Genomic DNA, 25,709 nt, shown 5'->3' on the forward strand with positions numbered 1-25,709 from the left:
CTTCGTAGCACCAGGGGAACTTTGGACATACGAAAAATCTTTGTCATCATTTGACTATAATCCCTTTCAAAAAAGAAAAGATGGAATTTCTTCTCCCTGTCAATTTGTTTTGGTAATGCACAAAATTTGAAAATACTGTAAGATGACATTATAAATGTACATAGATATTACTCCTCTACAACTGACATAATTAAAACCTGCCGATTATGTGTCATCATTCAGATTGGACAAACTATTTAAGTAACCAGTATCTACAGCTTTTGGGGGACATGACACAGTTGATACAGTAGTATGTAGCGATTCATTTAACGTGAGCAAAACTTCTAGCAAATTCTTGCTTGCAAAATCACGTTCAGAAACCCTTAGGTTCCATACGGATAAATGTAAATACTAGTCTTTCAGTGCTTCTTTTCCACGTCCAACTGAAAATATCTGGTATGATAGAGAGTGTCATGTCCAGAGTTGAACTTCTTATCACTTCTTGGGCCCTGTTTTCATAAATATGAATCTATTACAAAGTGTTTTCACAATATGTTAATATAAAAAAAATGTTTTTTTTTATCAGTTTTTTTTTGTCAGAGCATATTTATAAGATATCAAATACTTTGGCACAATGGGTAAAAGAAAAAATCACTACTGGAAAACAGAGCCAATGGTAGACACGTGAAGGCCTAAAATGTCAGATGAAAACCTTTTCAAAAAACGATTATGGATGAAGTAGCAATGTTTGTCTTTTAAGAAAATGAAGTTTTCCTTTTTTTGTTCCATTTTGTTTTGTTGTTGTTTTTAAGAGGTAGTGTGAAGCATTCCAATCTAAAGACAAGGGGCTGTACATACTTGATTTTGTGAGTGTGGTTGTCTTGTGTTATGTTTTTTTTTTACAAAGTCTTTTTTTTAAGAAGCGAGATCAGTACACGGATGTCACAGCTGTAACAGTGGACACAGACACTGATGGAGGTGAGGAGTGGAAGTGGAGAAGTCGCCACCGGAAGGCGAGAGAGGAACCGAAATCGGAGCCAGAAGATGGCGGAGAATGAGCGAGTCACTGGTGTTATCAGCTGAGAGTCCAGGGTGGTGTGTGTGTGTGTGTGTGTGTGTGTGGGGGGGGGGGGGGGTTGTGTCGCCCTCTCCCTATGTCCTGCTTTCAGAGCGCTGGGCTTCCCCCTCAATCAAGGTAAGGACTGTCCTGGCCTGTGAATGTGTGTGTGTGTGTGTGTGTGTGTGTGTGTGCGCCCATGTTTGTGTGTGTGTGTGTGTGTGTGTGTGTGTGTGTGTGTGATGGGTACCTTCAGTGTATGTATGTGTGTGTGTGTGTGCATGTGTGTGTGTGTGTGTGTGTGTGTGCGCCTGTGTGTGTGTGTTTGTGTGTGTGTATGTGTGTATGTGTGTGTGTGCGCCTGTGTGTGTGTGTTTGTGTGTGTGTCAATGTGTGTGTGTCCGTGTGAGGGAGGGACAATGGCAGACGATGAGGATCAATTGGATGTGTCGGAGTGGACACTTCCAGGTCCTTCTGTGGGCGAAGTCACTGACGAGGGAGTTGTGGCGTCCTGCCATCCGCCATTAGCCTGTCAAGAAGAGAGAGGAGGAGGTGAGCAACAGGATGAACGGAATCAGAGCATACGTACATGTAATGTGGCTCCCATAAAAAGGAAAAGGATCTTAAGCTGTTTGCAATGTACATACAGTAATTCCCGCCTATAAGCCACAGGACTATGCAAGTTGAAAGAAACAAGACCATATAAATACCATATTGACTGTCCCTGTGTATTAACCTCAGAGCTGAAGAAATTTTGCCAAATCAATGTATAAGCCGCGGCTAATAGTTGGGAAATTACAGTAACTATTTGAGCATATGCAGTGCCTGAAGGCTCCACATTAGTTGACCATAACCACAGCCCCAAGCAAGCACTACCATATTAACAAAACTGTAGAATACTTCCTCACAGAAAAGAAATAAAGAAAAAACTCTCCCCCACTTTAGTCCAATTGTTCATTCAGTCAATCACAAATTGTGCTAAAAAACGTTCCAATGTGATACATGCTCATTTCCTTTCACTGTTGAAAATACTGGAATATTCCTTTCACTGCAGAAAAATGGCACAGGAACGTTCATCATTGGTCAGAGTTAAACGCTTGTCAATGTTACTGACACGTTATAATAACACAGCAATGTATGAAGTGCCCTCACAAAAAAATGTCAGATTAAAAAAAAGGCAACAAAAAAACAAAAGAGGAATCAGTGGCTGCAAATTATGACAGTTGAGATTGAAATGAAAATACAATGAGAAGCGCAGAAGCCATTTCGAATCTGGCAGACAGGCCTTTAAAGAGCATTTGGGATATTAATAGCAAATTTCATGCCATCAGAAACGGCAGGAAATGGTCCTCGACAGCCTCTTATTTCAAAGCCTGTTATTTAAGACCACGGCGGTCTGTAATCAAAAAAGGGAAAGAAAGAAAGAAAAGAAAGAGAGGAAAAATGCCTTCGGCTTTTGGTGACACTCTCTCCATCTATTTTAACGGGTATAATTACTTCTCTAGTCAACCACAAAATGCATTATGTACTCGTTCAGTCATTACGACGCACACAGGCGGCGAACAAGGAAGCGGCGCTCTAAAGGATACGTTCCCCTGACCCCTCCGCCACCCTCCCCTACCAGCTGGCGACAAATGAAGGTTACGACCAGAGAGCTGAAAAAACGACAAACCTTAAGAAGCGAGCTGACACATATGTGTTTCTCAGAGGGTTTGAAAAACAATAAAAAGATTGAATACCCACATATGGTAGAGTGCAATCATTAAAGTAATTCACCACTGTAAGTTACTGTTATTTTTCTGACTATAATTTTTCTTTTCTTTTGTTGATGTTTCTTCAGGTACCAAATGTTTTTTTTTTTTAATGGATTTCCAGCTCAAACGGACTGTCGTATTAAGAGCTGATTCACAACAATGAGAACACTCAACCGATTCCTCAAACGCCTGCCATCCCAACCAACACTGCTGCCCACACCACACCACACCACACCGCACCAGAGCAGAGCCATCCTATTAGCTCCCGCTCCGACTGAATTAAAAGTGGGATTATGTCAGCTCAGCAGACGGAGTGTGAATAAAGCGGGCAGGCAGACGGGTAACAGCATTAGCGTTAGCCGTTAGCTCCGGCTGAGCTGCCAGGGTCAGGTCGGGAAGGCGAGGCAGGGCTGGTCACGCTGCTGTCGGGGGACCGGGGCTATCTCTGCTGGGGCACGCTGCCCGAGCGCCTGAGCCCTGTCTGGCCGCGCTGGCTGCTGCATATGGTAATGGGGGCTCACGGGGTTATCAAAGCAGCGGGAGCCCTGAGCCGCTCGTGCCCCAGTGAGAGAGAGAGAGAGAGAGAGAGAGCGCAATGGAGTGGAGGAAGAAAAAATAAGGAGAAGAAATATATATTTCTTAAAAATGCACGGTCCCGGAGAGGATCTGAATACATCCATGTATTTTGTGCTTTGTTACAGCAAGCGGAGCATTTCATTAGCATATGCTGGGTGTGGACAGAGACTGGAAGGGGGGGGGGGATTCAGCTGCGCAGGACACCACTGACCCCCCTCCTCCTCCTCCTCCTCCTCCTCCTGTTCCTCTCCTCTCCTCTCCTGTCCTGTCCTGTGTGTGGGAGATGGCGCAAGCGCAGCGGTGGCGGCGATGGCAGCGGAGATGGCGCAGCTCGCTGTCAGGGCCATTAGCGCGGTGGGGACGTGATCTGAGCAATGCGCTTGGATTGCTGTCCCAAGTCCACACTCTGCTCTCCTTGTGTCTGTCTTATCGATTTTCCCCTTTACCACGCAGCTTGTCGCTGTGAATTTTCTTTCCCTCTCCTCCTCCACCCCACCCATAACCCCCCCCACCTTCCCAATCCAACCCTACCCCTCCCTCAAGACCACCCCCAAAGGAACAACAACAACAACAACAACAAAAAACAACAGAGAAAAAACTGCGAGGACCCCCCCTTGCCGAGTTTTGTCTGCTTTAGGGCCCAGTGCTGCCATATTTTTAGCACGAAGGTTTAAGCAGTCGTCCTCAGACAGTTTGCTTCTCTCGTCCCGGCCGACCACGGGGGTGATAATGAAGGTCAGGTGACCCGAGGGGGTGGTGGTGGTGGTGGGGGAGGGTGGGGTGGGGGGCCGTCTCGTCACGCCTGTGGGGTGCATCACCTGTTTGCTCTCGATGGGGTGTGTAGGGTTTGCGTATGTGTGTGTGTGTGTGTGTGTGTGTGCGCGCGCATGTGTGTGTGGCTGCAGGTGGCAGGCCGGAGCTGATTGGACGTGACAGGCTCCGGCGGTGGCCTCATGTCCGTGTGCACTGGGCAGTGCGCTGCCCGTGGCGTGACCGATACAGAAGCAATCAACAAGGTGACCACAGCACGCAGACAAGTCCTACTAAGTGGCATTCTGAGCCCTATGGCTTTGAAATAATTGGTAGAGGGAGGGAGAGGCCAAGAAAAAAAATGAAAAAAGAGAGGGAAGGATTGTGGTTTTTTTCTCTCCCTTTCTCTCTCTCTCTCTCCTTACATTGATGCCCTGCGGACTGTACATCTGGTTCGCTGTGAGTCCGTCATTGTATCCGCCTGTCTGGCTGATAACATGGCGAAGGGTATCCACCTGAAACACACACACACACACACGCACACACACACGCACACACACACACACACACACACAAAGGGAGAAAGAACAAAAACAAAGCAAGGTCAGGCAGCTCAAAGACACGCAAAGACTAGCCAAGGAAAAAAAACTCTATTATATAACCAAATACAAATCAGGTCTGGCAGTTCAATAAAGTGGAGCTACTCTAGTCATCAGGCTCCCTACAACTCCAGTTCCCAATAAAGCACAAAGGAAAAAGAAATTTGCCATCATAAAATAAATGCTTCAGCAAAGAGGCTAGACTATAAGATCAAGTTCTTATTAATATGAATGGTTTCTGACAGATCCAACTATGCTTTGCTCCATACACAAACAGCTCATATGAGAAGAGTATTGTTTCTGTGTCAGATAACAAGCTGGAAATGAGAAGCCATTTGTCATGTGGCATCGTTGGCCATTTGTGCTTCCAGGCTCATATTAAGAGCTGTAATGTTGCCCGACGCACGTGCTCCTTACAGCAGACTCGTCAGGCAATCACCAGTGCCTGGAAGGCCTACCCTGTGGTTCCCCAGATAGGTTCTGATTCCGGGAGAGATCCAGCCCAGGCCTGGACCTCATACACTGGGCTCGGATCCAGGAAGATCTGCGATCCATTTCCCCAGAAAGGTCTCCAGCTGTGCCCATAACTATTTGCAGAGGTGGAAACCGCTGGCTTCAGAGAGTGAAAGTTACATTTTTCTCACAACCAGCACAACTCTTCAGCCAGGTGGATCAGCTAATGAGTGAAATGACCTGTGTGAAGTGCACAGGTACAGGCCATATATAGCAGGACTTGTACTTTCTGAAGACGAAGACTTTTTTTCCACCTCTGCGATTTAGAAAGGGTCTACTTGAAGATCTTGCTGGGTATAAAAAGCCCGGCGTGTGAGAGATTCACTCAGCAAGGGCTCTGGTCAGCCCTGGGTCCGATCTCTCTCCCGGGGTCAGGGGCTAGCAGGGGTCTCAGTGCTGTTTGCTGTGCTGCTGCTTTGTGCCCTACCTGCGACTGCACGTTGGCTCCCACCTGAGCCCCCTGGTACGAGTCCCCATTGAGAGACTGCACACTCATAAACAAGTCCCCGGAGTTTGACATGTTAAAAGAGCCAGCAGAACCTGAAAGGAGAGAGGGAGCAACGGAATCACAGAGAGACGAAGGAGGAGCCAGAGCAGCACCGACCACCGCCACCACCAACGCCGGCTCCCGCCGACACCGCCGCCGCCCCAGGGGAGCTGGGGCGAGGGGTGCGGGGGGCGGGGTTCGGGGGTGGGGGGAGTCACCATGCAGAGGTTAGGTTAGCAGGCTAATGCAGTTAGCAAGACAGACCCATAGAAAAGACAGGGTTGGGTGAAGGGTGGCTGGAATAAGCAAAGAGGCAAAACGAGGCTAGTAACAGTTATCAGCCAGAGAACAAGGGCTTTGAATGGCTTTAGACATTTTTTTGTCCCCTGTGTTGCCTTTTTTTTCTTCTTTTCAGTAACTGATTGTTATTGAACGTTCAGTGTCTTTTGCAATGATCTGGAAACCCATAAAAACAGATAGATAGCAGCAAAACATCAATAACAATCGGCCAGACAGACACACACACACACACATACACACATACACACTCACTCACTCACACACACAGACAGACACGCACACACACACACACACACACACATGCACACACACACATCCCAGGACTCGTTTATCAACAGTGAGAAATAGCTGTGAGTTATACAAGCCACAAGTCTGTTGCTCGAGGTTAGAAATGGCTGTATTAGAGTTGGACAGCAGCACCAAAGAGAAACAGGCAGCAGAGCATGCTATCTAGCATGGGGCCCAGGTAAACTAATCTATGTCAACAACTCATCCTGTAGCACATCATCTGTTTTTGCCCCCCCCCCCCCCCTCATCTACTGCTGTTTTCTCTGTTACAGTGGAAGTTTTGACTATCGCTCCGCTGAGCGCCGCAACTCAACACCAAGCCGACCCTTAAATGATGAGCTTTTCCTTCCTCGCCGAACTCCAAGCTCCTAAACATCCTACAGGGTTACTTATCTATTGATTTATACTTAAAGCATCATGTAGCAAAGTACTGCTATGCTTTGGGATTACTCTGCACAGGCCAAATATAGAGATATCATGTTATGGAACTTTCAGATAGGGAGGGAAAGTGTCCAACGTCAACAGTGCTGGTGGTGGTGAAGGAATACTGTCAGGATTACGCGCAGTTGTGCTCGCTCACCTGCGGAGTTGGGGGTTGAGGGCGAGTTGGCTTGGCTTCCCTGCGCAGAGACGCTGGCTGCGTTCACGGCAGTTCTGGCGGCGTACATGTTGGCCTCTTCTTGGAACTTCCCGATGTTTTTCTTATACCGGATTCTCTTGTTTCCGAACCAGTTGGAAACCTGCAGACGTGCGGACAAAATTTACAAACTCCAAGTCAGCGAATCCAGTTTTCCAAAAACTAGTGGAGCTTAAATCATCACATCACTGTGGCTCACATAACTGCATGAGATTTACACAAGTCCAATTTACAACTCATCCATTCCACAATCCATAGATTATATATTACACAAATGCTTTCATTAGATTATAAAATTAGATTTAGTTGATTAATTAAAAACATTTAGCTCCCGATTCAACCCTGTTCAAAATTAACCTAGTGGGCAAATATGGCGGCTCGATGGTGCTATCTGTGTGAAGCTAATGTCAAAGCCTCAGCTGTCCTACTGGCTGGGAAATGTTGCAGTCAATAAAGTCTAACGTGCATGCAGAGCTGATGGCTCTAGCTGGGGCTGGGCCCTCACTGCGAAGCTGGCGCGCAACGCAAACACCACGCGGCCCGTAACACCGCGAGTCCACATTAGCGCCAGAAAAACGAAATGATTGCCAATAACAATCTCATTATGTCACCACGGCTGCAGACTATCATCAGAACACACGCTAGCACCAATCAGTCACCATCCGCTAACACCCATTAGCGCTAATATACTCCCAGATGAAGCTACGGGGATAGCGCTGCGGCGCTAATGATAAACAACATTAAAATGAGAATGAAATCAATCCCGTGGTAAAAGTTTTGTTGTTTTTTTTTTCTCTCACCCCTCTCGCAGTGATGGGGAGAAGGTAAACGTGTTCCTTTATTATTTTGTGTCAGCTATAGACGTCCTCAACAAATCATCTGTAACTCTACACCTTCGTTTGGTTCGCTTCCATTTGTTTTTTTTCTCTCTCCCTCTTTTTTATGGAGCTCAGATGAGTCCTCAAATAATTACACATAAATCCACTTGAACAGTTTGGAGAGTACTATCCAGCGGGGAGAAATAAAAGTCAAAAATCACAGCAAGGCTCGATGATCTCATGGCAGTTTATCTTGACACCCCCCCCACTACCTCTGCATTTTCCCTGTCAGGTCCAGAATCAGGTCGTAGGAAGACTTTCAGTAACTCTAGAATGGGTATGACCCTGATCTGGCAAAGACCTGTCAAATTCCAAACCAGATCAGGCTAGATTTGAACCCGGTTTGGCTGCTGTTTGGCTGCGATCGAAGAGGGCCAAGGCTTAGCTGCTGTGCTCGGTAGGGGAAAGAGGAGAAGGGAGGGAGGCTCGGTACTGCACCTGTGAGACTGTGATTTGGCACTTCTTGGCCAGCTCCTCCTTGGCCTCCTCGCTGGGGTACGGGTTGCTCAGGTGGGAGTAGAAGTACTCGTTCAGGATCTCTGTGGCCTGCTTGTTGAAGTTCCGTCTTTTCCGTCTGTGGAAGGACAGCGAGAAAGAGGGAAGAAAGAGAGAGAGAGAGAAAAGGAGAGGGCGAAAAAGAAGAACACGCGTACACCGTGAGGTACCACTCTCGAAACACCGCTGACAGGAGACAATAGAAACAAAGAGGAGGAAAGTCACACACACACACTCATACACACTCACACACGCGGGCACACACACATACACACACTAAAAAACAAGGTGCCAAGTTTCATGAAAAGAAACGGACAAAATTGTGCTCTGCCAATGTATTCACCAACCCCTCCATATTGCACGCCTATCAGGCTGAGAGTCCCTCCATGTGGCACGTCGCAGGAGGGCTTTACATATGCAGAGAGCCAGCCCCCCTCTGCAAATCCCTGCCATGGATCGAGGTCTGAGCCCATTCCCAAAGAAGGGAGAGGAGACGAAAGAGAGAAAAAACACTCACACACACACACACACACACACACACACAAAGACACTCACACACACACACACCCCTCCAAAAGCCTCCTTCAGAATATGGAAATGCGACACAGCGTGCTCTCCGGCTAGGCGAGAGAGGATTAATCGGAGGGGCTGAACGCGCCCGTGCCTCTCGCCCAAAGAGAGAGAGAGAGAGAGAGAGGGAGAGGGAGAGAGGGAGACAGAGATAGGGAGAGAGAGAGAGAGAGAAAGAAAGAAAGCCCCTTTCCCCCTGCATCCTCAACATCATTTACACCAGAATGGATGGAGAGAGAGAGAGGGAGTGAGGTGGGGAGGCGGGGGGAGGGAGGGGTGTTGTGGGGGGAGCGAAAGCCTCATTTAAATGTTATGCCTCCAACCCCGAGCTTCCAGCGTGATTTATCCTCAAAGAAATGTATGCAAATCCCCCATACATGTATCAAGGAGAACAAGCAATTACATTTTAAGAGAAGGGGAGGAAGCATTATAGCGTGTGTGTGTTTGTGTGTGTGTGTGTGTGTTTTCGGGGGGAGGTGGGGACAGCGATCTTAAACGTATAGGTTCGAGAACCATGGAGGATCTCCTGACACGGATTTGGTGGGATCAGGCGCGTGTGTGGTGCGATGTTAAGTGTGTGTCGAATGACGCTCCACACATCTGTCGAATTAGATTCCACGAGTGCGCTCTTCATGGAAAGAGGACACGCAAAGATAAAGGCAACAACAAAGTGCTCTATGGCGGAGGCCTCTGTGAAGGAGGGAATATGATTACAACGGGGATGCGAGGATGGATTTGGCTGATAAACAAACACACACACACACACACACACACACCCTAGCCCACCCTGCCCCACCCCCCATGCACAGCTGCATCAGTGGGGTATCGCAAACAGTTGCTGATACAAGCCTCCCACGCACCAGACCTCACGCAAATACACACACACACACACACAAAAATAAATGCACACATAAACGCACACACACCGAGTCAGCAATACATACACAGACACACAAACATCAAACACACACACACACACACACACACACATACACACACACACTGACCTGGCATCAAGGAAGCGTGAGCGCAGGATCATGACGGCCTCGCAGGTGCTCTGCTTGAGCTGCATCTGGATGGAGCTGAACTTGCGGTGGATGATGCTCACCATGCGCTCGATCTCCTTGGGCGAGATGGGCCGCGTGCGAGACTGCTCCCGCAGCAGGTTCATCACGTGGGTCGTGAACTCGTTACAGGCCTACAACAAACAAACAAACAAACACACACACACACACACACACACACACAACCGCAACCACCACAAAGCAAGGGCGAGGTTAGCAAAAACAGTGTGCACCAAGTTACTCACAAGACTGGTTAAAACAATGTTGGATACAAGGTAAAACATGCACACAGATACAGACGACACAAATTATTATTAGTAGTATTATTATTAGTATGTAGGACACATTTTTAAACTACCATATGTGTGCTGTTTGTTTTGACTTTGCCCTCTAAAATGTGTGTAAAGCGGTTTACTATCTGAAAACCAAATCCAGTTTACTGAGGAGCAACAAAGGTGTTCACTTGTAGTGCTGCATGCTAGGCTGCTAACTCAGAAAGTGCCTCACTGGCAAAACGACAGTCACTACTCACGCAACGAGACGGGAAATAACAAACGACAAGAGAGAAAAAAAAAATATTACAAAATGGCCCAAAAATAATCTCTGATATTGTCAACAAGGACGGCCGCAACTGCCAAGCCGCGGGGGCATCTAGGCACGCTGGCCTGGCAGGCCGGTCAGCGTGTTCCTCGACATCTTGACAGGTGCGGATGTCCTGAGCGGCCGCCAAGGACAATGGCTGGCTGCGTCCCAGCTGAGGCGCCGCGCGTGCTCGCCGCGTCACCGTCCCTCAGACTCTCCCGAGCGCTGAGCGGCCGAGATGGGAACACGACTGCCCTCTGGCAAACTCCAGCCAAGCACTTCTCAAGCACTCACACCATGATCAATATTACAGTAGCCCATCCAAGACACATGCCTTGCTCCCTCCACTATATACTCTCTCTCTCTCTCTCTCTCTCTCTCTCTCTCTCTCTATATATATATATATATATATATAAACACTCACACACACACACACACATTTTAAAAATTGTGTCAAACTGCAAGGCTGGCGTTTCAGCTCAACAGGAGTGTGTGTACAGCCATCCAGGAGTTTATTCCTGTGCCCGCTCCTCGGCCTCGAGGGACCCATACGAGCGGTTAGCATTTCAGAAGCCATAGAGGAGTAGGAAGATAACGTTCCTCACCCCCCCTGACGGGAAAACACATTCCAATCCCGTCGGCGCGGCCCCGAGAGCACTATTTCTATGCGCAGGGCCACAGGCGTTAACACCAGCACCTCCTGGGTGGAGTCAATGGGTGGTGTTCCAGTGTGTCTAACCCCCGAGGCCCCCCGACCAAGGTGGAGAATGTCAGCTGTGATATCTGATCCTATTCTGCTGCTTATGAGGTCTACTGTGATTTCTTTTCTTTCTTATTACTGGTCCTACTCTGGTGGTGATGGCAGTGTGCAATACTAAGCGTGTATGGGAGTTGGGTCTGCGCGGGGTTGGGAGGAGTACCTGGTTTGTCTTGCCATGACTCCCTGCGTAACTGCCTCTCCAGCCGGATACCATCTTAAATACAGTATATAAATCAACAACATGTAAGTGCTGGCACAAGTCACGTGACTTTGACTTTTGACACTGGTCTGGTGCGGCGGCCCCCTCCTGGCAGTGTGTGAGGTTATGGATGGGAGCCCTGTCTAGCGCTAATCAAAACACATTCTGCCGAGGGTTGGGAGGAAAAGGCTAAGGTCAGCACTTGCCTAAAGCTGCTTCACATTTACACACTGTTTTTGCGCTAGCACAGAATTCAACTGGATTTGGTAAACATACAGCAGAATGCTGACAGCTGGCGCAGTGAACTTTTGTTGCAACATGCTTCGGTAGTGGCTGCGGACTGGTTGTTGCCATGCAGAGAATCGGTGAGTCTGTGAGGTAGTGCGATGGGGGTTTGGAGTTTTCCATGCCGGCGGGGAGGGGTAGTGGTGATGGTGGTGGTGGTGGTGGTGGTGGTGGTGGAGTGAAATCAATAACCATTCAGGGCCAAACAATTGCATACTTGCAATTAAAGCTATTCCATTAGTGTGCTTTTTAATTGCGGTAGAAAAGTACTGTGTGTGTGCATGTGCGTGTGTAAGTGCCTCTCAGTAAGTTTGTGTGTGTGTGTGTGTGTGTGTGTGTCTGGGTGTTTGTGTGTCTTTGTGTGTGTATGCAAATTAAGCTTGTGTGTGTGTGTGTGTGTGTGTGTGTGTGTGTGTATGCAAGTTGAGTTTCAGTGTGTGTTCCTATGTGTGTGTGCCTGTGTGTCTACGTACATGCCTTAGTGTGTGTGTGTGTTGAATCTATGCGTGTATTCCAATGTGTGCGCTTGTGTGTGTTCACGCGTGTGGTTCAATAGTGTTTGTGCTCCTATGTGTCTGTGTCTAGGTGAGTGTGCTTGTGTGCCAATGCACGGGCATGTGTATCCATGTATCAACAGCAGTACACACGCGCCTGTGTAGCGCGGGAGCTGACGATCGCCGTTTCCTTGTTACGGGGAGATGAAATTCCTCCTGAGCAGTTTGCAAATCAATCTCCTCAAAACAGACACAAACCCTCAGCCTCTGCTTGGCAAGCAGGGGAGACGAGGAGGAGGAGGAGGAGGAGAGGGAGGGAAGGGAGGGAAGGGAGGAGGTGGAGGAGGAGGGCAAGAGGGAGGGAAGGGATGAGAGGGATTGATAATCTGACAGTCACAGGCCAGATAAGATAAATTAATAACAGAAATCGCTGCACAGATAGAGGAGCACAGGGCGAAGTGCAGATTTCATTACTGAAGGTGACGACAATGGAGGAGATCTCCTGTAAGGCTTAATCTTGCATACACTCCACAGAGGGAGAGAGAGAGACAGAGGGAGGGAGAGAGAGAGAGAGGGAGAGAGAGAGAGAGAGAGAGAGAGAGAGAGAGAGAGAGAGAGAGAGAGAGAGAGAAGGCCATGCCCATGTTGCCGAGACCAGGGGAAGCTGGGTCTGAGGACATTTGTTGCATCAGTGTTTTTCTAATGGAGATGAATGATGGAGGATCATGGGTAAAGATCATGAGGAAGCAAGTGCATGGTGGGAAATAAGTGGGGCACATCTCAGCACTCCAATGAGGCTAGCTCCTCTTCCCTCTCCTCTCTCTACTTCAGCTGAACAGGGCAGGTGTGCAGCTGATCCTCCGGCTACTGTAGGCTACCAACGTAGCCTGTTCGCCGCTCGGACATCAGATCAGCCGGTCAGAAATCAGACCAGACAAGCGAATGAGAGAGAGCACGAGACTGAGGATTCCTTTGGAGTGTTGAGAGAAGTTGTGTGTGTGTGTGTGTGTGTGTGTGCAGTACGTGGTCTGAGCATACACTCGTGAGGCGGTTCATGATGGAGTGATTGACACACAGGTTGCTACGGAGACAGCCGTCACAGTTTGAGAGGGGGGCGGGGTACGGGCTCGGCTCTCTCTCACCTGTTCGTACTTCTCCAGCTCCGTGTGGTAGATCTGCCGGATCTGCGACAGCTTGGCCCGGTAGTCCGAGTGCTCGGCCGAGTTGTCGGCGCCGGCCCCGCCCGAAGCCGCCGCCGCAGCAGCCGCCGCCGCCGAGCCTCCGCCCTTCTCCGGGCCGGACACGCCCTCGGCCAGCAGCATGTTGTCCAATCGCATGAGCTGAGCATCTGGAGGCTCCTCCTCCTGGGCGCCGCGGATACTGAGCACTGTAAACAACAACAAAGGGGGAGGGAGGGGGGAGGAGAGAGGAGGGGGGAGAGAAAAGATCGAAAGGTGAGTCACGGCACGACATGAACACAGTACGAGAGCGGCAGCAGTGGCCGACAGCGGTGGCGTAATCACGCTGCCACCTCGTGCCCGTGGCAGCTGGGCTCCAAACTGACTCACAGACGGGCACTCTGGTGACGCATGGCAAAACAGATGAGACCTAACACACTCACACACACACACACACACACACACACACACACCTCGTTTCATTTTACGAGGTGGTGGACACTACAACCACGCGTCTCTCTCTGTGCTTACAAACACTGGCAAAACAATCAAAACAAACTCATCACTCAGAGCCACATTTTCAGAGCCACGTCAGACGCTACAGGTCGCGGGTTACTTAGTATTTTCTTCCAAAAAAAAGAAAGAGAAATAATAATAAAAAAAAAGAAATGGTGGCGAGGCATGCGCGCGTGCGCCCCATTATCTGCCGTGCTCCATTAAAGCTGATGGAGACGGGATCTCGGGTGAAGATGGAGATGGAGGTTCAGCCTTCACACATCCCCAGCTAATGAGCCGTGACGGGGGAGAGCCGAGGCAGGCAGGCGGGCCCCCTGACTGCGTGCTCCAACACACACACACACACACACACACACACACACACTCTCTCTCTCACACACACACAGACACATACACACACACACACACACCCCTGCCAGGAGCATGTGCTAAAGTCTGTCACCAACCTCAGCTAGATGCCAAGCCTATGGAGAGACTCTTAATGCAGCAGTATTTCATTGTTCATGCATGGAGATCTCCTTACTCATTCATATGTTCTTTTAACATGGAGGCCAGCAGTAACGGTGGAAGTGAAGTAAATGATAGTGCTGTGGTAACTCAGCGCGACTTCTCTCACATCTGACTGACAGTTATGTTGTCCTATTGAGTGAAGGAGGTGCTTGGTAGGAGCCGGGCTGCTGAGGAAGACAAAGGCTGCTGTGCTGTTACCCCTCTTGGCCACTAGATGTCTCCCTTGATGTTTCTAGGCAAAGGCAGAGGCCACCCTCCATTTGCAGCAGATGAGCAGAGGAGCACAGACACTTGAGCACCCGCACACAAAACACACACAGAGTCACACACACAAACACAAACAAAATACAGGTGCACTCCCGCATTCACTCCAAAACACACACACACACAAACACAAAACAAACATATTTTGTTTGTAATGTTAAGTGGAAACCCATTCAAAAAACTACACCACATACATTTGAATGCACATTTGACTTCCCTTAAACCTAGCTGCCAAATCAATCTGAAGTGTGTTTTTGGTGAGTTGTGTATATACACCTCACCGTCTTCCAGAAGAGTTTTGACACTTAAAAACGACACGAAATATGACTTTGAGACTTTTGAAATCACTGCAGTGGCTGCTGCCATTTCAAGTGTTCACATTCATTATGCCACCTATTGTTCTGACCCAAAAGGGGAACAAGGAGCGGGGAAGCACTTCATTAATCCCAAGACAATGGCTCGTGCTTGGTGCATTAACCTCAGTCTGCTGCTCAGGGTCTGGACGCTCGGTCAGGGAGGGAAGGGGGGTGGGGTAACGCTGGGGGGTCAAAGGGATGAGAAAGAGTCCTGCTGGACATAGCCCACCCTTACCTCCAGCCCCCAAGCCTAAAAAACACTCAACGCACCTCCACACACACACACACACACACACACACACACACCGAGCCCCCTTCAGAGTAGAGTCAAAATGCAAATGTGGAGGTTGCTGGCGAGCGTGTGAGGGGTCAGGAGTTCAGGGCGCAGGCCCAGCGTGAGGTAGATTGAGTGGCCTGGGGTTCCCCTCCAGGGAGAGCCGGCGGAGCGGGCCACTGTACAAACATCCTGTTTCATTAGAGTCCGCTCCTCAGCCGACCTGATAAGGTACCTCAGTCCAGTGAACAGAGTACGCTGCGAAGTTGGGGTGTGTGTGTGTGTGTGGGGGGGGGGGGGGGGGCTCCTCTCTTACCCCACCTAAAGACTCTAAATAAATTCGAGTCTTTGCGAGGCTACAGTTACCAGTTACTGTGTCATACCAAAGCCTTTTCTTCCTCTCCCATTCTTCCTTCCTCTCTCTCTCTCTCTCTCTCTCTCTCTCTCTCTCTCTCTCTCTCTCTCTCTCTCTCTCTGTTCTCCTTGTTGCTTGGTGCGGGGCCCTCTTTGTGAAGTGAGCTACTCGTAACGTACGGAGTGTAACATTCTCCCTGTGGTTACCACCTCGTAAATAGCAGTGGAGAGAGTGCGAAAGCAAGTCTACAGCACCAGAGGCCACATCCAACGGAGCTAAAAAACACTGTCAGGCCGCACGGCCAAGCTACACATTCTTGGCCTTTATTTGAAGAGAAAAACTAAACTCGTTAGGAGGGCCGCAGTCATATTTATTCGTTCGCTGACGGAAAATAAAACCCCATAGCAATCCTCTTTCCTTCGTACATCTATAGCGGAGCAGGAGGGATTAACACCATTGAAACGCAAGGTCATCACAAATCCGCCATCGCGCAGCCTTCCCATTCCAAGTGGACAAAGTGAATACTGAATGAGGTCTGCATGTGATGCATAGCAGTCAATTCACAGGACACTAATCTTGTGGAGAACCCCTGAAGATAAAGCATACGTTTGATACTAAAAATTATGGCGCACAGCAGTAGTCACATGCAAAAAAAAAAAAAAAAGAACCCACAGAGGATGGAAGCTAATGTCTCTCTCTCTCTCTCTCTCTCTCTCTCTCTCTCTCTCTCTCTCTCTCTCTCTCTCTCTCTCTCTCTCTCTCTCTCTCACACTCTCTTACTCTATATCTCTCTCACTCTCTTACTCTATATCTCTCTCACACTCTCTCTCTCTCTCTCTCTCTCTCTCCCTCTCTCTCTCTTACTCTCTCCTTGACTCCCAGAGCAGAGGAGTGAGGCCTGCAGAATTCTTCCCAGTGTTATAAAACGTCTAGACTGTCAAATGAAAATGGAACATAAAAACCACCCCCCCACCTCCTCCACACCCCCCCCGTTCACGCTACGATTCGATTCACGTCTGCCAAGTTCTGGCTTCACATCTACCAGTGTTTATTTTACTTGGCCTGAAGCATCTCCACCATCAGTCTTTCAAAAAGAGGAGAGAGGAAGGAAAAGAAAAAACGAACGTTTGGCGAGAGGAACCATGAGCTTGACGAAGGGAGGGTGGGGGGGTGGAGGGAAGAATCTGATACGCTCATTTAAAAAAAACAACAGTTAAAGAGATCATAGGGGAGAGGTTCAAAAGTCAGCCGAACGTTACATAGATGTCTATGAAGCGTGGACGTTCGTCTCCCGAAGATGACTACATTTGGCGAGGCAGGCTGACACACGAGGAAAGCGTGTCATTCTACTGGAGACGGAAAAATGCACCGTCTCAACACACCTATCACACACACTTTCCATCAGACAATGACAAAAGTCTGGTAACATGACCTTTACAAAAGTATGTCCCGGTCATCTTCAAAGGGATTTTTTTTCCACCATTCTGTCTGATCGGGTGACTACGTTTCCTTTTGCAAAACCATAACAGAAAGAGAAAGAGACAGTGTGTGTGTGTGTGTGTGTGTGTATGTTTTTTCCCCTGTTCAGCCAACCTCCACCATGTCCTCTGGTTGCACAGGACCTGGGCGAGAGCATCTGTCACAGGGGAGACACGCACAGGAGCGATGCAACAGACAGGACAGGAGGACGATGCCATTTTGAGAGGCCTGTCATCCTTCATCGACAGCTGATTGCAACATCCTCTCGGAGCTAGCCAGACGAACAGCTGCCATCAGGGTGTGTGTGTGTGTGTGTGTTTTTTTTCTTTCTTTTTTCCCTTTTCAGCAGCTCTGTGACTGTAATCGTATTTCACTGGTTTTAGGCCCCATTGATTTTTATTGGCCTTTAATGTGTTGCTCTACTAACTGATATATAAGATGCATGAGATTGCACTGAGTGGTTTAATTCGGGCTAATCTGCATAATTTTGGCAATTATTATTTTAGCTGGTTGAGAAACAATAGCCGCAGCTTTTTTTTCTGAAGTCAAGCGGTGCGGGGCAGAATTAGCCAAAGAGGAAGTGGAGAGGGATTTTTTTTTTTGGACAAGTCAGAAACAAGCCACAAGCGCCTGGTATGCATTTGGAGCAGTCAGAGGAGGTTAAGACCACATCGAATAAAACGAGAAAAACAAAGATGTGCATCTCTCAGCCCGAGCCCAGAGTGCACAATTAAACCCACAAAAATGGATTATTGTAAATGCATACAATTAAGTTAAGCGAAAAGAAGGGAGGGGGTTGGTGGAGGGGGGCTGTGGGAGGGTGGGGGGGGGGGTGAAACTGTTTCCATAAAATTGGCTTTGCTGTGGGTCATAATTACACGACTCAGTAAGGACCACTTCACTCTGTAATGGCGGGCTAATTGATTCCTCCTAATATTTTCCAGCCCTGGGTCTGCGTGGCCCTCCCCCGTCAAATGCGGGCTGTTGAACTTACTTAGCCACCCGCCGACCAACATCAAGCCCGCTCCCAGGGATAAACAATTACCCGTGTGCAATTTCAAACCTCCCTTCTCTCCTCTCTCTCTCTCTCTCTCCCCTCACACTCGCATTCTTCTCTCTCTCTCTCCGTCTCTTTCTCTTTTTTTCCCAGAGAGCATCACCCATTCACTCTGAAGCTATTTTCCCCCCACTTGGAGGCCTTTCAAAGATGGCTTGTTGTTAGACAAGGCCTAATTCCTCTCCCCTGTTGCCAGCGTGCCAGTCCCTCTTGGTAACCGATTAGCCAGCCTTTTATCCTGGGCTATATGAAAGCTGAAGAGGAGGGGTGGGGAGGGGTGTAAGCATTGGGAAGTGTGTGTGTGTGTGTGTGTGTGGGGGGGGGGTCTGCTGATGGCTGTGAGAATGGCTGATGGCTGTGCTGATGTGACCCAGCCTCACTCTGCCAGTATGGCAAAGCAAGAGAAAGAGAAAGCTAAGGAGAGAGAAAGGGAGCGGGAAAAGGGGGAGAAAGAGAGAAGGAGAGAGGGGGGTAGATGTGGCAGGGTGTGTGTGTGGGGGGGGGGTCTAGAGAGAGGAGAGGGGGAAGGAGAGAGATGTGAGCGAGCCGAGGGTGAGAGAGCGCAAGAGAGAGGAGGAGGCGGAAGAATTACACTGATCGATTCATACTAGACAAGTCAGCTTCTCTCCTTCTTCATTTCTCTTGATGCCCTCAGCCATGCGCAGGGATATGCATTACTCTCAGCACACTGAGAGCACACAGTCAGTCTCCCCCCTCCACTCAGTGCAAGCTTTGATGGAAGATAAGATCCGTTAATTCACCCCCCCCCCTCCTCCCCTTCCTCGTTCCTTCTTTCTCTTGGTGCTGAGTGGACTGTCATAACAGTCAGGCGCGGCATCTCAAGGCCAGGCAGATGGTTCGTTTTGTCATCACGTCATATCGAGCAACTGCCCCCCACCACCACCCACCAACCCACACACCCACACACACAAATCCCTACCTCCCCCCGAAAAAAAGAAAAATTCAAAAAGTGGACATCATCCATTTATGCTGGGGCGAAACCGCACTCGCATCAAAACAAATGCAACGTTCGAGCTCAAGCCCTGTACATCCACAGCCTTCAACAAACCCAATCAATATTTAATACAAACCCCATAAAGATAAGAGTGGAGGACGGATGCCTTTAACTCGCTGCTCGTTCATCGGCCCACTATTTATTCCATTTCCAGCTGTGTTTCTGAAGGAGGATCAGGCATAGGGACGATTTATGCATCCTCTCTCTCCCCTTCTCTCTCTCTCCCTCCCTCCCTCTCTTCCCCCACTCCTTCTCCCTCTCCTCTCTTCTCCGCTCCTCTCCCCTCCCCTTGTTCCCCCTGAACTGCAGAAATTTCTCTCTCCCTTCTGCATTTTCCATTAGCCAAACATCCAAAATGGCCGCCATCTTTATGAGAGGGCGCCCTTCGAATGCTGTAATATTAATTGAAATGGAGACGCGGCTCGTTTCGGCTTAACCGTGAGCCCCGGGCCTGGGGTGAGGGAGCTGGGGAGGGTGGGGGGCTGGTGGTGGTGGAGGTGGGGGCAGGGTGCTTAATTGAACACGGACACAAGACAAATCCCTCTCCTCTCCTCTGCTCTCCTCTCCAGCTCTCTCCTAGTGACTGAAGCGTAGCCGAGAGAGGAGAGGGCGAGAGCGAGAGCGAGAGCTTCGCTTCATACACACATCCAGGGTGGAGGATGACATTCAAATATGCAGCGACACACTTAAAGAACCCCGAGCTGGCCGTGCTTGACCACCCATGGTGGATCTGCACGGGCCGCATGTCACGACACCTGCCATAAGCATGCATAAACACCAAGCTTAGGGCAGCCCAAGTGAATAAGTTACCCACCGTGACAAATACCACCACCAGGCTAAAGGGGGATTTTGACTTCACATCATGTGGCCACTCTGCATACACACACTTCTGTATTCTGCCTGTGAAATTTCAGGCAGCATTCACTGGGGTCTTAATTAGGCAACCACAAAGCTGGGTATTACCCATATGCAGAGTATCAATAGCCTCCCCCACCCCCCTTCGTTGACCTACACCAGGCTCCAAGTATCAGCTCGCTCCTCGGCTGCGCTCCGATTCGGGTCTCTCTCTCTAAATGGCATTACAATATCTGGCCCGGAGAGCCACAACACGCCGTGTCCAGATATCTTATCCTATCGGATTAGCGCTGGATAACGCCCGGCTGTCAAAAGCCATTACACCACCTAATCCCTTCCTGAATGTCTCCGGCATGCAGACAGGCCACACTGCTGGCTCCACTGGGCAGCCCCACGGAGCAGCGGAGGAGATCCGTTGATAGGGCAGCGGGCAGCGGAGGCAAGCGGGCGGGAAGGCGGGCTAGTGGAGGAGGCACGGTGGTGGTGGTGGTGGGGTTAACTAATGTTTAATTAATGATGTTGGGGGCATTGCTGTCATTGTTAGCCAGATGTATGGGGGCAGAGAGGGGGTGGGTAGGCGACCACGGGGGCCCCTCACACTGGTTGGCACCTCTGGACTGGCTGGCCGCACTTTGCATTGCAGTGCTGTAACACGAGACACGGCGCTGCACCCAGGGACGGGCACAGGGTGGAGGTGGTGGTGACGGAGGGGTGGGGGTGGGGGTGGGGTGGTGCGGGGAGACAGCCAAACTGACACTTGAGACCGGTCAGTGCACAGCACAGTCTAGCTAGCACAGAAACACCTTGGTCACCAAAGCAAGCATGTTGCAGAGGCTGAAGGAAATGCCACAAGAACACAAAATGGACACTGGCATTTCATTCCAGAATTAATTCTTCTATAAAACTAGGCAGTAGCCTACATATAATATAATATATATAAAATATATAAATATGTATTATAATATATAAACACCAAATACCTCAATATTAAATATACCTAAATAATCAATTCATTTATTATTACACACTTTAATAAATTATATTCAAATTTAAGTACTGTACTATGAATTTAATTTGGGGAACTCAATTTAAATTTTCAATCTACACAAAGCCAAGTTCAAAATCCACACCGCAATAGAACAGAACCCATTGTTTTCAGTACACATCAAATACAGTTCAATAGACATAAAAATAAACTAGCAACGTAAAAATAAACCACGGGCATCAAAACAAAAACATCCCTTCATAAATAGAATGCGAACAAGGGGATGGGGGTGGGGGGGGATAAGAGCGAGAGCCTTTAGCCTAATTAACCCTTTGGAGCTGGGCTGGTCTGGGCCTGTCGCCGTAGATTTATTCTGACAGCGCTGGTCCTATTTGTTTGCATTGGTGATTCAGTGGGCACACTTCATTGTGGCTTTAGCAGTTAATAAATCATGGTGGCTCGGCGCGGGCCTGTGCGACGGTGGTCCTGTCACGAGGCAGGCTCCAGAGTCGAAGCGACAGCTACATGCTAATTCAACATCGGCATAATTCATTATGCAGTCGCAAGTGTACTGGAACGGAAAAGGAGGCAACACGCACCGGGAGGAGGACGACAGACTTCAAACTGTTAAAAGCAGGCCACCTCCTCCTCCTCCTCCTCCTCCTCCTCCTCCTCCTCCTCCTGCTCGCCTCCTTCGCTTCCCTTTTGCAGTTTAACTGGCATGAAGTCGCTTTACCACAACCACAAGCTGAGGCGAACGAAGGGGAGAGAGGAAAACACATAAACACATACACACACACACACACACACACACACACTCGCACAGTACGAGGGAGATACATGGAGAATCTATAAAAGCTGCTCACGCTGTATCATAAATATTTATTACACAATTACTACTGCCAACCTAGGGGTGGACACCAGTGCACTTGATTTTTGAATTTCAAAATAAATCCTTGGCAACACCATTAAAATACACTTGTGTTTTTAGATATAATTTTTGTCTGAATATTTTTACAGTTATCATGCAGTCGCTCTGGTGCTGTTGGCTGTTTAGACCGGATTTCACAAGGAGGGGGGAGTCAGAGGGGCGAAATTACCGCGAGGACAAGTGAAAGGTAGGTCGGAGGACAGTTAATTAAAAAACTGAAATCGAATCATAAAATTAAAAAGTCAATTAAAAGAATCAGCCGGGGCGCGCGTCGCCACACTGACAACCGGCGGAAGCGAAGCTGACAGGCGTCGCATTAGAGCGATTTGGTGGCTTCTAGTCCCCCACCCACCCCCTCACCCCAGCTCCCGCACTCCCCACAACCAGCAGTTCCAAGGCGAGGAGGACCGGCGAGGCCACTTCGTTAGGGGGCCCCATCCTCAAACCCCACCACCACCACCACCACCCCTGGAACAGCATGCCCCACCACCACCACCTCCACCACCACCCTCCCTCCTCCAATCCCGCTCTAATAATGGTAATTATAATCATTACTGGCCAAGCCGAGGCCTGGGGGAAGGCACAGACGAGAAATCAGGCGCTGGAGGAGGACCATTTCCTTGGGTCGGGCCGCCTTCATGCGAGGGGCATTCATTAGAAAAATGGTGCTCCTTATTCACAAGACACAATATGCGTGTCCCCGGGCCAGTGGTATCTCTCTTCCTATCTCACACGCAGCGGCTTAAATATATATGATCTATGCGCCTGATCTCATCTGACTCGGGTTCCACACGTACACTTTAATTCTGTATGAGAGGCCTCAAGGCGTCAGAGGGAGACAGAGAGGGAAAGAGAGAGAAAAGAAGAAAGAAAGACAGAATGAAAGAAAGAAAGAAAAAAGAGAGAAAGAGAGAGAGAGAGAGGGAAAGAAAGAGCGAGAAAGATTCTTGGCACATGAGCACCATCTGACAAACGGACAGAGGGGATGGGGGTATGGCTTAAATATCAAGCATTGGCCCCCGTCACCAAATAAGAAGTCATGAAAGGCCTTTTCATTCTGCTCTGATGACCAGCGCTGCATAAAACCACTGAATCATCTGAAAACTTTACTCTGCGGAAGCCCTCTCCAAACACTTTTATAAAGAGGAAGGATGAGGAAAAAGGACCAAAAAGAGAGAGAAAAAAAAAACTGCAAAGCTCCGCTGTATCGGATCCTGGTGCCAGCAGTGTGTGTGTGTGTGTGTGTGTGTGTGTGTGTATGTGTGCGTGGTGTGGCTGTGTGTGTGGTGTGACTGTGTGTGTATGTATGTGTGTGAACCAGCATTATATAACGCCGTGGTGCCCTCTCTACTGGAAGAGAGAGGTGAGAGGAGCGGTGTGAAGCCGAGAGGAGAAGAAAAAAGAGGAGAAGAGAGGAGAGGAGAGGAGAGGAGAGGGGTAGAGAGGAGAGGGGTAGAGCTCCATTAGGGTGGCCTGTGGCAGCACTAACAGGCAGGGGCAGTGGGGTGTGCCGGTCCCCTCCACCGGCCCACTCCAGCTCCAGCTCCAGCTCCAGCTCCTGCTCCTGCTCTTGGCCCCCAGGGCGCAGTGCGAGTGTTGGCCGGGGTCGGCGGCGCCCGGGTCATTAAAGCTCCCCTCCAGCCCCTTATTAGAGCCATTCCTTCAGGAGGCTAACTGAGCGTGTCAGCGCTGCCTCAGACCGACCGGCCCGCAAACGTGGAGGTGACCGCTGCCACGGACACCCAACTAAAAACCCGAAAAAAGGAGGACCGCTGCTGGACAGGGTCAGGCAGTAACCCCATCACCCATCCAACACACCAACACCCCCCACCCCTCCACCCACCTATCTTCTCCCCTGACCTCTCACCCTGCCCTCTTCTGTCAATGCCCCACCCCCCGTGCTGGGTGTCAGAGGGGGCAGGAGTGGTGTCTGCCGTGTCTACTGTGACTGCTCCTCTCACTGTCAGAGGCTACTGCTCTGTGCAGTATTGTACCTGTCCCCATTACCCTGTAGGTCAGCCTAGCAAGGACAGCAGCAGCACCCCACACGGCTACACACACACACACACACACACACACACACACACGCACTCACGCACACACACACACACACACACACACACACACACGGCTCCGCCGTCACCCGGCCCCCCTCCCAAACCTCACAGTCACCAGACTGGCTCACACACTTCACTATTTAGTCATGCAGGTTTGCCACTCTAGACTCTTGGCAGACTTGGCTATACTAATAATTAGGCAAGTTGGCAAGGAGGCAAATAGGCAAATGCCCAGTAAGCAGGTCATCTAGCCATTCCCATTGGCTTTTGAACCACTGTACACCAATGATAATCATGTGCAGTGTGTAACATTAAAACTATTTTTAACTCAAAAACTTTATTTGGTATCAAACAGAGATGCTATTGCAAAGCTGAAGCGCACCCTACCCACAATCCTGCGAGTGAAGGGGAAGTCTCTGGAGCCAGCAGGCCGTGCTCAGTGGGATGTAGCCCAGGCCAAAGGCTCCGACTCCGGCTTGTCTGGCTCAACAGCGCGGTGGAGGTGGAGGTGTTTGTGTATGTGCAGGAGCGGAGCGCGGTGGAGGTGTTTGTGTCGGCGCGGAGCACGTTATGGGCGCTGAACACGGGGATGATTAGTGGATGAGCACAGAGCTCAGGGGAAATTCTCCCCCTGCACCATCCCAGCCGAGATGGATGCCAGTTTCTCCATCTCCCCCCCTGCGTTCTTTCTCTCTCTCCCTTTTCTCTCTCTCCCTCTCCCTCTCCCTCTCTTCCCTCCCGGCCTTGCCGTCTGTGTTCGTCAGCATGGCACATTTCACAAAGCGGGCGCCCGCTCTCTCACTGCCAACAAGTTTATGTAAAAGTGATTAACAGTAATTAATCCTTAATTACTATGATTAGCCAAGTCGCAGTAAATTAAGGCACATCTGGAGTGGCGGAGCAGTTGAGGGGTGTGTGTGTGTGTGTGGGGGGGGGGGCTGTTGGCTCAAGCTCGTCACGCAGAGAGCGCCCGTCCGACGACAGTTTATTTTTGCGCGCGACCTGTTACATGCCCCTCAGCAACTGGATAAGAATTTACACAATGCCGTGTGTGTGTGTGTGTGTGTGTGTGTGCGCATCCAACCCCGAATTACATGAGCCCCATCACCCTCTGCTTACTGTACCAACATGGGAAATGCTTCACTCTAGCCTCTGCTGTAACTACAGATAAACACACACATTTGGCACACATGTACACACACACACAAACACACACACACACACTTTTCAGTATGTGGGGACGGGTGGGTGGGCCTGCTGGGAGATTGAAACCCACTCTTAATTTTCTCCATCAAATACATATCCATGCATCATGGAATGTGATGATGAGTTCCCATGTGTTTTCCCAGATCTCCTGAGATGGTGGGAATGCATGGCGGGAATTGCCTGAAAGCCGGCCACCATCTCCACACAGGAACCAGGAGGAACCAAAATGGTGGCGTGACTGGGTGAGCTAACAGTAGTGTATCAGAGGCTGCCTGCACCAACAGAACAAAGCCAGGGCAGCCAGAGGAAAGGGAGAACCATGTGCATATCACATACTGTAGTTCATATTTATTGCTGAATTTCATGCAACAGACACATACAGTACACAGAGACACAGACACACA

General features: G+C 49.5%; 1 protein-coding gene across 2 annotated transcripts in view; it reads right to left on the bottom strand.

Annotated features, from left to right (window-relative positions):
* pbx1b (pre-B-cell leukemia homeobox 1b) overlaps positions 1–25,709 on the bottom strand; it is a 70,263-nt gene that overhangs the window by 1,809 nt on the left and 42,745 nt on the right. Inside the window, exons 3-9 of one of the 2 annotated variants that reach the window (XM_062556273.1) lie at positions 13,410–13,654; positions 9,891–10,081; positions 8,257–8,392; positions 6,884–7,043; positions 5,656–5,768; positions 4,542–4,631; positions 1–1,565 (exon numbers count right to left, since the gene is read on the bottom strand). The exon at positions 1–1,565 is cut by the window's left edge and continues 1,809 nt beyond it. In XM_062556273.1, the coding sequence (XP_062412257.1) occupies positions 1,473–1,565; positions 4,542–4,631; positions 5,656–5,768; positions 6,884–7,043; positions 8,257–8,392; positions 9,891–10,081; positions 13,410–13,654 (1,028 nt within the window). In that variant the 3' untranslated portion in view covers positions 1–1,472. The remainder of the gene's footprint in view (positions 1,566–4,541; positions 4,632–5,655; positions 5,769–6,883; positions 7,044–8,256; positions 8,393–9,890; positions 10,082–13,409; positions 13,655–25,709) is intronic. The other variant, XM_062556274.1, reaches the window with a different exon arrangement.

This window comes from Sardina pilchardus, chromosome 15 (assembly GCF_963854185.1).
Source record: "Sardina pilchardus chromosome 15, fSarPil1.1, whole genome shotgun sequence".
NCBI classification, from domain to species: domain Eukaryota; kingdom Metazoa; phylum Chordata; class Actinopteri; order Clupeiformes; family Clupeidae; genus Sardina; species Sardina pilchardus.